Source organism: Phyllobates terribilis, unplaced genomic scaffold, assembly GCF_046119375.1.
Source record: "Phyllobates terribilis strain yellow unplaced genomic scaffold, ASM4611937v1 Scaffold_2__4_contigs__length_985480577, whole genome shotgun sequence".
In the NCBI taxonomy this organism is placed as follows: Eukaryota; Metazoa; Chordata; class Amphibia; order Anura; family Dendrobatidae; genus Phyllobates; species Phyllobates terribilis.
Window position 1 is genome coordinate 680,461,849 of NW_027362762.1, and position 13,110 is coordinate 680,474,958.

Sequence of the window (13,110 nt, forward strand, 5' to 3'; positions counted from 1 at the left end):
TAGCTGTCACTAGTAGGACCGCCTGCTGGGCTTGTATACAAACATCAGGATTTCAGTGACTAAAATACAAGTGAGCTGAAATTTTCCTGAGCATTTCTGCATCTCCTTGGCAGAAAAATGCATGCGATTTTTACATGCGTATTTGCCATGCGTTTTTCCAATGCATTGTATAGGCAAATACGCATGCAGAAATGCACAAGAATTGGTCATGTCCGTATTTTTTCTGCGAGTAAAATCTGCGCAGAAAAAATCCTGACCATGTGCACAGAACTTGCAGAATGTCATAGGAAGTCATGGGATAAGGTATGCAATGCGTTTCTGGAGCGTTTACGCGCTGCAAATACGCACCAAAAACGCATCATGGGCACACAGCCTTAAACCATGTTCACACGTTCAGTATTTAGTCAGAAGTTTACATCAGTATTTGTAAGCCAAAATCTGGAGTGAAATAATCAGAGGATAAGTAGAATAGAAACACGTCACCACATTTTTCACCCACTCCTGGATTTAGCTTCCAAATACTGAGGTTAAATACTGAACGTGTGAACATGGCCTTCTACTGATTCTTTCCCAACAAACCAATATATCATTCTCTTCGGCTTCTCCTTCTCTGTATGCTGTCCACAGCTTGGACTGTGGGTACAACGTGACAGGTTCATTTTAAATATAATGGTCATTTGAAAAAGTCTACTAGATATCTACATACACAGTTGCATGTGTCTACCATTGACTCCTAATTACAAAAACATGTAGGCGTACTGCTTGCATAAGGCCTCATTCTGACGTCCATGTATCGCGTATCAATCTGAGTACGGACCGTGATGTACCAACTGGATGTGGGTCTCCTGACCCAAATTTGACAGCCTCATATATGCCTATGAAGCTGTTCGGTTTGAGTCGGGAAACCTAGGGCCAGTTGGTCAATCTCAGTCCTTACTCAGACCGTGACACATGGACATCTGAATTAAGCATTAAAAAGCACTCTTAAAGAGAATATGCCAGTTGGTTTGCAATCCCTAAGTCGCCACCACTGCCATATCTCTGGGGCATGCACAATGAAGCGAGGGTTTTCTTGTTGGGGTTTCATCTGTGCTTGCTTGGCCAGCCAAACTTGGTTGACTATTCCCAGACAATAGTTCTGTCTTAAGTCTAGTAGCAGCCATATAAGGCCCCCTTCACATGTCCGTATAAAACACGTAGATGGAAAAACCGGCACCGGTGTCATTGTTTTTCAATCAATGTGACGTCCGTGTTTACCATCAGTGTTTTTCCGGTATGGTTACAGAAAGCAAATTGTAAAGCTTTTCCTATACTTTATAATGTTAAACACATGTTTTCACAGACCCATAGACTTGTATTGGCCATTGCCATCCATGCCAACGTGTTTGCATGGACATACGGTCTGTGTAAGAACATGGACATGAGCATAGCAGCATAGGTTATAATGGGTGTGGCATCCGTGAAAAAACCGTACACCACACGTACTGGAAACAGACATGTAAAGGAGGCCTAACTGTCTTTGTAAAATAATGATACCAAAGCTGTTAGAGCACAATGATATGGTGTGTTATGGCTTGTAAACCAACTGAAGGGTTCCGTTTTAAACTGACATACAATGGGCACATGCATATTTAAAAACTCGCAACATACATAGTGTGAATTGAGCTTAAACCAGTTTAATGAAAAAATATGGGCTCACAGCTCGAAGTTTTTGTTGCGTATTATCTGGACATTACCCACAGGGTGCCCGGAGCAATCTTGGCTGGTTCCAAGAGGAACCATTTAGGTGTTCTGGCTATTTTGAAGGTCTAAGAACCAGAATTTTGGACCTATGTATTTATATTATATTTAATATATAATACATAGATATTCATTTTGAAGTTGACTTGCTGCAGTTCTAGAAGAAAACTAGGGTAAAAACAGTTTGGCTGTGGTCTTGCTATCTACATCGATACAGCTGTCATTATATTACAAGGGATAAAATAGGAAATTATACCTGGAACACGGGAAAACTTCCAACTGTTGCCACATACTGTAAGTTACCTCCTCTTATTGCACCCAAGATAACGTGCCTAGTACACCTAGACACATGGCAGTAATAAGTTAAACTGTATATTTAAAATATATATTCGTGGATTGGGCTGTCAATTTAAGTAGTTTTATTCCAGCCCATAACTCGTTTATTACTTGATACTTTATCTCAGTCAGACTTGCATAAGCGACAATATTATGCCTTTGACTCTCAGTACTTTGTACCTTTTAATAACTGGAAGTCATTTATATACAAGTCGCTTGTATCGTACACACCCATATAAATACGTACGAGTATCATCATCTTTTTTTTTTTCCCTTATGCTAACATGGGTAATTGATGCTGCAGTCATAAGGCAGTGTGATCTGCACTGATGATGTAAGTAGGTATTATGTAGTCCTCCAGTGAATCAGAACCCCACCTCACTCAGAATGTTATTTCAAGGCAACAAACTGTGCGGCAATTTTTTTATAGTTAGCATGTAATATGTTTGCAGAAGGATATTTACATGTGTTTTGTAAAAAACAAAACGTTCTTTTCAGTCCGAGATGAAAACAGTAGCACACTCGGCATATGGCTGGCTTGTCTTTGATGTGATTTTGTCCATACCTTAACCACAAATTTATTTATTTTTTTTTGTTTATTTATATTTTAAAGCTAAATAAATTTACAGCTCTGTACTGAAAAATGGAACCGATGTTGCTGGTTGGCCAGGACCAGATGTTGCACAGTTCTATTAGTATTATTCCACGGTGCTGTACATGAGGAGGGGGTTACATACAAAATTCAGATATCACTTACAGTAAACTGTGGCGCCCCTGTTGCGCATGAGTGCCACAGATCCTAGAGGGGTGCATGAACGGATTCCTCCACAAGAGGCCCTCATAGCAAACACACACCTCCCACCTTCCACCTCAGACCACCAGAGGGAGCCCGATAGGGATATAAAAAGGGAAGGTGGAGCTAGGCAGTCAGTAGTTCCTCTGGAGAGTTCAGCTAGTACAGGTCTGAATACACAGTCGAGCTCAGTCTAGTCTAGAGAACACAGCTAATAGTTCAGCAGTGGAGCACGAGGCTCCTGCAAGCTAGACTCAGGGAGCTCAGTTAGAGCCCAGGGCGTGCCGACGTCGTAAGAGCGGTGAAGCGCGGCAAGCTGCCGCTAGTGTGTATAGCCTAGTGAGGGCCTCGAGTGCGGCCAAAGGCTAGAGGAGTGAGTAGCATTGGGGGCAGATGAGCTGTACAAGCTCACCCCAGAAAACATATACCGGACACCGGGTCCGCGTCTACAGGGTCGTATCCCCCCCTGTAGAGACAACCGGAGACCCCTGGAAGACTTCAGGTCCCAGGATCACCCAAGAGCTGATGCGTACCAGAGCCAGGAGTCACGGAGGCCCTAAAGCTGGGAGCGCGTACTCCAAGAGAAGGCCTTACCACAAAGTCAGCCGGTGCAGGACAGAGGCAAAGTTAGGCCTAGCTATAGGCAGGTCAGAAACTTGCCACACAAAGGCAAGAAACAGGAGGCCCTATACCCGCTCACTGGGGAGGATCCTGATATGCACCCTTCACCCTACAGTGCTCCGGAATGTGCCTGAGCTTCCATCAGTAAAAGGTACTGAAGTGACTATCGTGTCTGTCCCTGTTCTTACTCTGACCCGGCTGGGTCCCCTCTGTCCTGCATCCCTGCATCCACGCTGCCTGAGGCCTAGCTCCACCTGTGGGGAGCTATACCACCCAAGCTGCCTTAACACCGGCCTCAGTGGGCTGCCGCAGCGCTGGTGAACCTCCCCAGACACCACAGGTGGCGTCACGAACTTTCACCTAATTATCCTCCCTTTTAAAGAGAGGCCCAGGGTACGGGCCCGGGAGCCGACTACCGCGACATTCCCAAAACTAACAACCAGGCCCGGGAGCAGAGTCCTCCCCATCCCCTGGGCGCGTCATAAACAAACTAACAATGGTAGACTGGTACAGAGGGAAGAGGACCCAGCCCTTGCGGGCTTACATTATACAGGATGATGGGGGAAGGAGACAGTAGGTTGGAGGAGGGTTGCAGTAGCTACGGTGGTGTTGAGGTGGCAGCGTGGTCATTGCAGGTTGTAAGCTTTCTTGAAAAGATGGGTTTTCAGGTTCCGTCTGAAGGATCCGAATGTGATGGATAACGTGGACGTGTTGGGGCACATAATTACAGAGGATGGGGGATATTCAGGAGAAGTCTTGGAGGCAATTGGGTGAGGAATAAATAAGTGTGGAGGAGAGTCGGAGATCTTGGGAGGACCGGAGATTACGTGAGGGAAGATATCGTGAGATTAGTTCTGAGATTTACGGAGGGGAGAGGTTATGGATGGCTTTGTAGGTTGGTGTTAGTTTGGCTTCATATTCCTCAGAATATCCAGTTCAATGAAGAGATTTTCAAAGGAGGGAGGGTAACCAGCGGAGTAGCGAGGAGAAAGATGAACTATTCGGGCAGCAGAGTTGAGGACGGACTGGAGAGGTGCGAGAGTGTTAGCAGGTGGGCCACAAAGGAGGTTGTTGCAGTAGTCGAAGCAGGAGATGATGAGGACATGCACAAGAATTTTAGTAGATTGAGGGTTGAAGAAAGGACAGATTCTGGAAATATTTTTAAGCTGGTGACGAGAGGTTTGATGTGCGGTCTAAAGGACCGTATAGAGTCAAGGGTTACTCAGGCAGCGGATTTCTGGTACAAGGGAAAGCGTGATGTTAATTATTGTGATGGAGAGATCAGGTACGGAAGATATGTGAGATGGGGGAAAGATAATGAGTTCAGATTTGTCCACATTTAACTTGAGGAATCGAGAGAAGGAGGATATGGCTGATAGATACTCCGGGATTCTGGAAAGCAGAGAGGTGATGTCTGGGTCAGAGAGGTAGATCTGAGTGTCATCAGTGTACAGATGGTACTGGAAGCCATGGGACTTTGAGTTGCCCCAGGCCAAGGGTATAGATGGAGAAGAGTAAGGGTCCTGGGACAGAGCCTTCAGGGACTCCAACATAGAGAGTGATGGATGAGGAGGCAGTGTGGGAGTGGGTGAATGTGTAGTTGGAAAAATGAGGAGTTCCAGGATAGGGCAATAGGGCAAGGTTTCTGATGCCAAATAAAGAGGATCTGTAGTAGGAGGCAGTGGTCAACTGTGTTGAAGACTGAGGACAGGTCAAGCAGGAGGAGTATAGAGAATTGTCTGTTGGCTTTGGCTGTAAGTAAGTTGATAGTAATTTTGGTCAGGGCAGTTTCAGTGGAATGGTGGGGATGGAAGCCAGATTGTAGGTTGTTGAAGAGCGAATTAGATGAGCGCTGAGCGGAACATTCAGCGTGAACATGCTGCTCAAGGAGTTTGGAAGTGAATGGGAGCAGCGATATGGGGCAATAGCTGGACATAGCGGTTGGGTCGTGGGATGGCTTTTTGAGGAAAGGCGTGATTGTGGCATGCATGAAAGCAGAAGGGAAGGTACCAGAAGTTAGTGATGGGTTGAAGAGATGGGATAAGTGTGGCGGTGAGGTTGGGGAGGAGGTGGGATGGGGTCAAGTGCACAAGTGATGAAGTGTGATTTGGAGAAGAGACGAGTAAGCTCTCTCTCCTTCAGTGATGTTGGAGAGGGAGATAATGGGGGAAGGGCATTGGTCTGGTATACAAAGGGGTTGCGGTGGTCGAACAATAAAGATTTGCTTTGTTTGGTTTAATATTTTTGACGTGTGTGGCAAAGTCCTCAGCAGAGATGAGGGGAATCGGAGAGGGCAGTGGTGGGCGGAGAAGGGAGTTAAGTGTTGAATAACTGTTTGGGGTTGTAGGATAAGGAAGATACAAGGGATTTAAAATAGACCTTTTTAGCAGAGGTGAGGGCTGATTTGAATGCGAGTGTTGCTTGTTTTAATGCAGTGAAGTCATCTTGCGAATGTGTTTTCTTCCAACGTCGCTCCACAACCCTGGACACTTGCCGAAGCTTTTTAGTGAGGTTATTGTCCCAGGGTTGTCTATTGATTCGTCGCACTCTGCCATGCACGAGAGGGGCGACCGAGTCAAAAGCTGATGCGAGAGTGGCATTGTAGAAATCAGTGGTGCTGTCTGTGTTGTGGAGTGAAGATATGGATGCCAGTGGTAGAATAGTCAGAGATTGTGTGAGTATCTAAATGTGAGGTTTCTGCAGGGATGTGTTAGTTGCTGGACATGGGTGGCAGGTGAGGACGACAGGGATGAGAACATGAGTAGATGGCAGTCAGATGGTGGGAGAAGGGAGGTTGTGAGGTTAAATGGAGAGCAGAGTCGGGTGAAGATAAGGTCCAATGTCTGTCTGTCTGTCATTGAGGAGGACCACTGAGTAAGTCCAAAAGATGAAGTAAGCGACAGGAGTTTGGAGGCTGCTGACTGGCGGGTGTCAGTGGGGATGTTGAAGTTTTCCATGATGATGGAATTGGTCAATAAAAGAAGTGGTCGGTATATGATGGCCACTTGGAGATTGGAGAGAGAAGGAGGGTAGAGGTGGAATTGGGTTGAAGGTTCAGTTGGTAGAAAGGAGAAGACCCACTCCTCCACCATGTCTGTTGCCAGGACGAGGGGTGTGGGTGAAGTGGAGGCCTCCGTAACACAGAGCAGCAGGGGAGGCAGTGTCAGCCATGTTTTGGTGAGGCCCAGGAAGGAAAGATTGCGAGGGGTAAAGAGTTCATGAGTCAGAGCTTATTGCAGACAGAGCGGGCATTTGAGAGAGGGAGCAGGGGGGTTGGCATCTGGAGCACTGTTTTTGCATAGGAGAGATTGCGGAAGTTCATATTAGGTAGGGAGCAATGGGAGGTATCAGCTGTGGGGGTCCAGGATTGGGACATGTCGCCGGCAGTGAGGAGAAGCCGAAAGAGGGGAGAGAAGGTGGGAGAAGGAGAGTGGCTGGCTTGTTGTAAAGCAGGGCATCTGTAACCAAGTTTTTGCTGGCATAGACCCTGATTCCAGCACTGTTGATTGCTGAGCTAAATGCTGTCACTTTGATTCCCTTTAACCCCTTTGACGTGGAGCGTAATGGTACTGTTTGGTGCGGGCTCCGGCGCTGAGCCCTCACCTTTTCGGGCACATGTCAGATGACATGTGCCCGCAACAGCCTTGGGTGGAATCGTGATCCACCCGTGGCTGATAACTAGTTAAATGCCGCGATCAATCTCTGACGGCGGCATTCAACTGGCGGGTCATTGGCCCTGCCCATTGGCGACCCTGTCACATGATCGCGGGTCACCGATGGGTTGGCATGACAACCTGGGGTCTGCAGGAGACCCATGGTGGTGGTGGTGTTGTTGTTGCCAGATTGCTATGAGCGCTGCCCAGTGGTCCTCGTTCATAGCAAGTGAGCAATTCTGCTACACACAGGCGATCTGATCATCGCCTGTGTGTAGCAGAGGGGATCAGACAACTGAAGCTTCTAGTCTCCCATGGAAACTATTTAAAGCATGCAAAAAGTTTAAAAAAAGTGTGTGCGTGTTTAAACCATCCCTCCCCCCTTTCGCCCCACTCATAATAACACCGTAAAAAAAAAAAAACACCCCACACATATTTTGTATCGCCGCGTTCAGAATCGCCTGATCTATCAATATATAGAGAATTAATCCGATCGGTAAACGACGTAACGAGAAAATTCTAAATGCCAGAATTACGTTTTTTAGTCGCCGCAACATTGCAATAAAATGCAATAACGGGCGATCAAAACATCATATATACCCCAAAAGGGTATCAATAAAAACGTAAGCTCGGTGCGCAAAAATTAAGCTCTCACGCGGCCCCAGATCACGAAAAATGGAGATGCTACAGGTCTCGGAAAATGGCGCCTCTTTTTTTTTCTTGGTAATCTTTTTGATTTGTTTTTTTTTCACCACTTAAATAAAAAGAACCTATACATGTTTGATATCTTCGAACGCGTAATGACCTGGAGAATGATATTGGAAGATCAGTTTTAACATTCAGTAAACATGGTAAAGAAAAACCCCAAAAAGCAATTGTGGAATTGCAGTTTTTTTGCAATTTCACCGCACTTGTAATTTTTTTTTTCCTGTTTTCCAATACACAATATGGTAAAACCAGTGATGTTGTTCAAAAGTAAAACTTTTCCCTCAAATAAGCCCTCACATGGCCATATTGACCAAAAAATAAAAAAGTTATGTCTCTGGGGAGAAGGGGAGCAAAACAAATGCTCCGGTCATGAAGGGGTTAACGAATGTGGGTACACCAGTCTCGAAAAGATGTTTTGTGCATATGCTCTTATGCAGCATACATTTCCCATCATGTGTAAGGGTAGGAGATACAGCTTTACATTAATCTTGTCCTCTGCCTTCTGCTTGTAAGAGCTGTCAAGAAAATACCTGTCACATGCAGGAGCTATGGGAAATGGCCTGAAGCGGCATTACAAAGAATACACCAAGACACTGCAGAGTAAACTAAAGGACGGCAATTCTATGTTGCCAATTAATCCTTTACTGGCATTAGATTGGTGTCTACATGGCAAATTCAGTGTTATGTGACAGAATTAACATGACAGACAAGTCAGAAATGGCACATAAATTAAAACAGATATACACCAGGTATACACAAGAGCATTTTCATAAGTATATAATACAAATGGCTGATGCTGCACCATTTAGGTCAAGTAAAAAAAAATTTGCTTGAGTACTGCTTGAATGCAGTATTTTAGCAGTTTCATTCTTGCAAGGCTCCTGACAATGCTGGATAGAAGATACATGTAAGTGCTTAAACTTGTATGCTGTGTACTATTTTAGCAGCCGTATGAATATGAAAAATGAAGTTGTATACCATTTCCACACATGCTCCCTAGGCAGTCCTTAAAGTTAGAGTCACATTAAAGCAGAGCACTGAGAACACTATCACCAGACTTGCCAATAGAAACTGCATACATTATTATATAGATTTTAGACCTAGTGAGGCTTTTGTACTTGAGAAATATTTGTAAGTTCACCAGCCTGATATTAAAATAAGCTGGACACCTATAAGTACATCAGCTTTTACTGACTGCTGTAGCATCTAATCAGTAACAACCATGTGACTACAGATTGGTGGATCCTGACTGTGTGCATTATGCACACAGTCAGGATTTCTCTCAATTGCCAGATCTAACAGTTGGAGCTGTGACTGGCACTATATGAAGCGCTCACGTGTTGACTTGTTTCTCAGCTGCTTCTTTCAATATCCTATTGGAAGAAGCAGATTGAGCAGGCGTTACTTGCCAACTAGATTTTCAATCTGGCAAATGAGTGGAATCCTGACAGTGTCTGCAATGCACACTGTCGGTCATTGCCAACTGCAGTCATAGAGTGGTCTTCAAATTTTGCATTAATGCTCCTGCGTAAACTGTCCAAAAAAAGAGTGTGGTTTTAAACCTCTGGCCTCTTTTTGTCAGTAGTAGTGGGCAGCAACGGTGGCTCAGTGAGTAGCACTGGGGTGTTGGGTTCAAATCCCACCAATGGCAACATGTGCAAGGAGTTTGTATGTTCTCCCCGTGTTTGTGTGCGTTTCCTCCATGTTCTCTGGCTTCCCTCAACACTCCAAAGACATACTGATAGGGAATGTAGACTGAGCCTCAATGTGGACCGTGATGATGTCTGTAAATCGCTGCAGAATATGATGGCGCTATTTAACCAAAGCATAATAAATAATAATTAACATAGACTGGATAAGTGTATCCATTTCTCACTCTAGGATTAATTGCAGTAACTGAGATTTTAGAACTTTCTTAAATTATTTTATTTTTGATATGAAATCTCAATGAACCTCAAGTTTTTTTTATTTTACAATATTCAAGTTTTCAATTTTTCCCTACAGCATCCAAATTTAAAACAGTTCAAGCCTTTTCTGTGACCTGTTCTGGGTGATGCCTGAAAAAACCCTTTGGACTCGGCATGTAGGAATGGCAGGTTTGAATAGTGTGGGCAGTACAGGCAGCTGTGACAGCATGGAGAGCATTTCTTCCAACCATTCTGCATTTGTAAGTATTATTCAAAGACCTCTCTACTTTGTTTATAGCCTAGAATTTCTGTAAAAAATAATCATGAACGTCAGTGGGTTAGGCACACTACTTTTATCTGTATGAATGATGACCGAAGATATAGAATTGGATAGTTGTCATCCACTGTGGCCTTTGCAAACAAAGCGCGACACAGTGGTGCTGATGGAGTAAATTGTCCCATATTTCCTAAAATATGTTTGCCTGTCAATTTGATGCACTTTATACTGTCTTTAAAGTAAAAAATGAACCATCCCAACTTTTACAAATCTCAGCGCAAGAAGTCATTTTTTTTTTTTCCAGAAGTGTTGTGAGACCTGATTAATAAGTGTGGACTAGCATCTTGTCTAGATGTTTGTGGTGTGTTCATTGATTGATTGCGGTTTGCAAGACTCCCACAGTGTTCTAGGATGTTGTTTAATTGCTTTTTTGATTAAGTTCTCCTATATTTTAGAATAATCATTCTTGCCCTCTTGACTGAAGGCCTGACCATGTTGTTACATAGACTGTTAAAGTGTAATTGTTAGTGGCCTGAGCCCCCATTAACACACTGGTCATATGAATAAAGACCTCCACAATGGAGGGCCATGGAAAATAATTATTTTGGCTCTAGCACTTCCACCAGCCCCTTTGTTCTGCTGGCCAATATAGGGATATTAGAATCACTCTCAAATTTCTGTTCTCCATTCTCTAATTCTTAGTCATGTCCCCGTTAGGTCTATTTGTCGAAAAATGGTGACAATCAGCAGGTTTGACACTACCACTCCAATAGTTACCTAGATTTCTTGCGTGTTGGATGGCAAAGCTAGGTTTACATCGTAAAATATTATATAGAGATATAATTTGTCACTCTGTCTCACTGAAACGCGTTGGAAAAATCACCGCATATCTTTGACTCCATATTTTTTTTTTTTTTTTTGCGTACTTCCGATTTTTGCCTAAACCATTCTGAGTAGAGATTTATCTGTTTAATTTCCTCCTTGTTGTAAATGGCACAGATGTGTCCTCTGCCTGCAGGCAGCAAGTACAAGCTTTGTGGCTCAATGATTAACCTGTTATGCAGAAGAAATGATCATGGAATAAAGTCCAATATATTGAATATTTTTCTTATTTCTCTTCAATCCTTACAGGGAAAAGGAAGCCAAAAAAATGGGCTACTAAAAGTAATTCACCTTTGTCCCTGTTAAACAAATCTTCAAGTAGATATGCTGTAGTATTTATACAACTTTCTGTTGACTTGATTTATGGCCGCTTTACAGAAAATGTTAAAGCACCACACCAGCACCGCTGTTGGTATAAGTGCACCTTGTCTAGCTTTGCACAGGCAGGTGCTTCCATGATTTCTACGGATTCCACGGCCCCACTGTCAGTATTCGGTCAGTATTATTTCTCAGGAGTGGGAACCAAAACCAGGTGAGGAACAATCAGAGGAAAGGAATAATAGAAACAAGTCACCAATTCTGCATTTATCACCCACTCCTGGTTTTGGCTCCCACTCCTGAGAAAGAATACTGATAGTGGGGCTGTGGCCTAAAAAGGTTGCTGGATTTCTAGTTTGTAGAGTATACTTGCCTTTTTATGTTCAGGGAGACATATTTTTATTTTTCGGTCAGCTGTGTGCCAACCTTCACAAAGCCATAGAATTAAATGAACCATTGCTGGCTGCCTGCAGTTACAGGGGTGGCAGGTCACTGCCTGCAAATTCGAACAGTGTTACCATTGAAGTCAAAAGGGGCCATATAAATGCATAAATAGAATGTCCGGATGACTCTCCTACTATCTGGAAGAATAATATAATAGTCAGCATAGACTTCAGCTAAGGCCGGTGTTAACTCATCAGTGTTTTGCAGCCCGAGTATGGTCAAAGTATATGCCCATGAGGCTGCCAATAAGTTCTGGACAGGAGACCTGTGGCCCATCATGGTCTGTACTTGGGAAAACACAGTTGCTCATGTTAGCCGTTCAAATTCGAGCTCTTGTTTCCCAGAGGTCCAGAGACACTAAAATCAGAAATCTGATTGCTACAGGAAATTTCTTGATTTTCCTTTCACCAGTTTCCATCTCCACAATGCATATTACCACCGGTCTATACTATATTTCTTTCAGACTTTCCTGGTGTTAAATGTGCTTTTAAACAAGTTGGTATATATCTCGTTGTTTGGACTTATTCTTTTCCTTTTATAGAGTGGAGATGGATACGATCATCTTTCAGCTGAAGAACGAGAATGCTTGATGTTTCTAGAGGAAACAATAGACTCTCTGGATAATGAAGATGATAGTGGGGTATCCAATGATGAACTGGAGACAACTGAAAAATCTACCAGCCATTTGACGACAGAACCAACAAAAGTTCCAGGTTCTAGTGGTAAGACACTGCATTTCTTTTAGAAGAGCCGTCTCCTATCCTCATTGTCTAATGGAATTAATCAGTGCTAACCACTGGTTTTAGAAGTGTATAAGAATAGGTGGTTTCTTTTGATTTGCTGCTATCAGCTTAAAGGGATTGTCCCAAAACTGACTAAATTTGTCACGCCTTTAGACTTCAGATGGAAGCACGCCATGATACTACAACCACTGTCCCATTCAGCCAGAGGAAACAGGATGCCCATTTTTGTGACCTATAAATAGATGATTAGTGTTGCATTTAGGACGATACATTTAAATGTTCATTAGTCAAGCACTGTGCTTGTATATATCCATAGATGGTGATGGAGCTATAACTCGTCTGTGGACTTTCCATGTGATTTTAATAATAAACTTAAAGGGGTTTTCTGTTATTTTTTTTTTTCATTATTATTAATGGATTAAAATAATAAACTCAGGTGTTACTCCACTTCCCCAAGTCAAGTGTTGGTCCTCTGTCACTGCTTCAGTCGTCGACTGGCTGCAGCTGTGCTGTCACATGTGGCTGCAGTGGTCACTTTTGCAGTAATTAGTAGACTCAGCATCTCGTGCCATGTACACTGGCAAAGCCGCTAATCCCAGTTGATGGATACAGTGGTCACGTGCACTGTAGTCGTGACATCCATGCAGCAACAGAGGAGAAACGCTGAACCTGGGGAGAGTGAGTAATA

At 43.7% G+C, this 13,110-nt stretch overlaps 1 protein-coding gene across 3 annotated transcripts in view; it reads left to right on the forward strand.

The window, feature by feature from the left end:
* Positions 1-13,110, forward strand: part of CUNH1orf116 (chromosome unknown C1orf116 homolog) — a 38,910-nt gene that overhangs the window by 21,752 nt on the left and 4,048 nt on the right. For all 3 annotated transcript variants that reach the window (XM_073666905.1, XM_073666907.1, XM_073666914.1), the window contains exons 2-3: positions 9,856-10,018; positions 12,221-12,401. In XM_073666905.1, coding sequence (XP_073523006.1) covers positions 9,905-10,018; positions 12,221-12,401 — 295 coding nt within the window. In that variant the 5' untranslated portion in view covers positions 9,856-9,904. The remainder of the gene's footprint in view (positions 1-9,855; positions 10,019-12,220; positions 12,402-13,110) is intronic.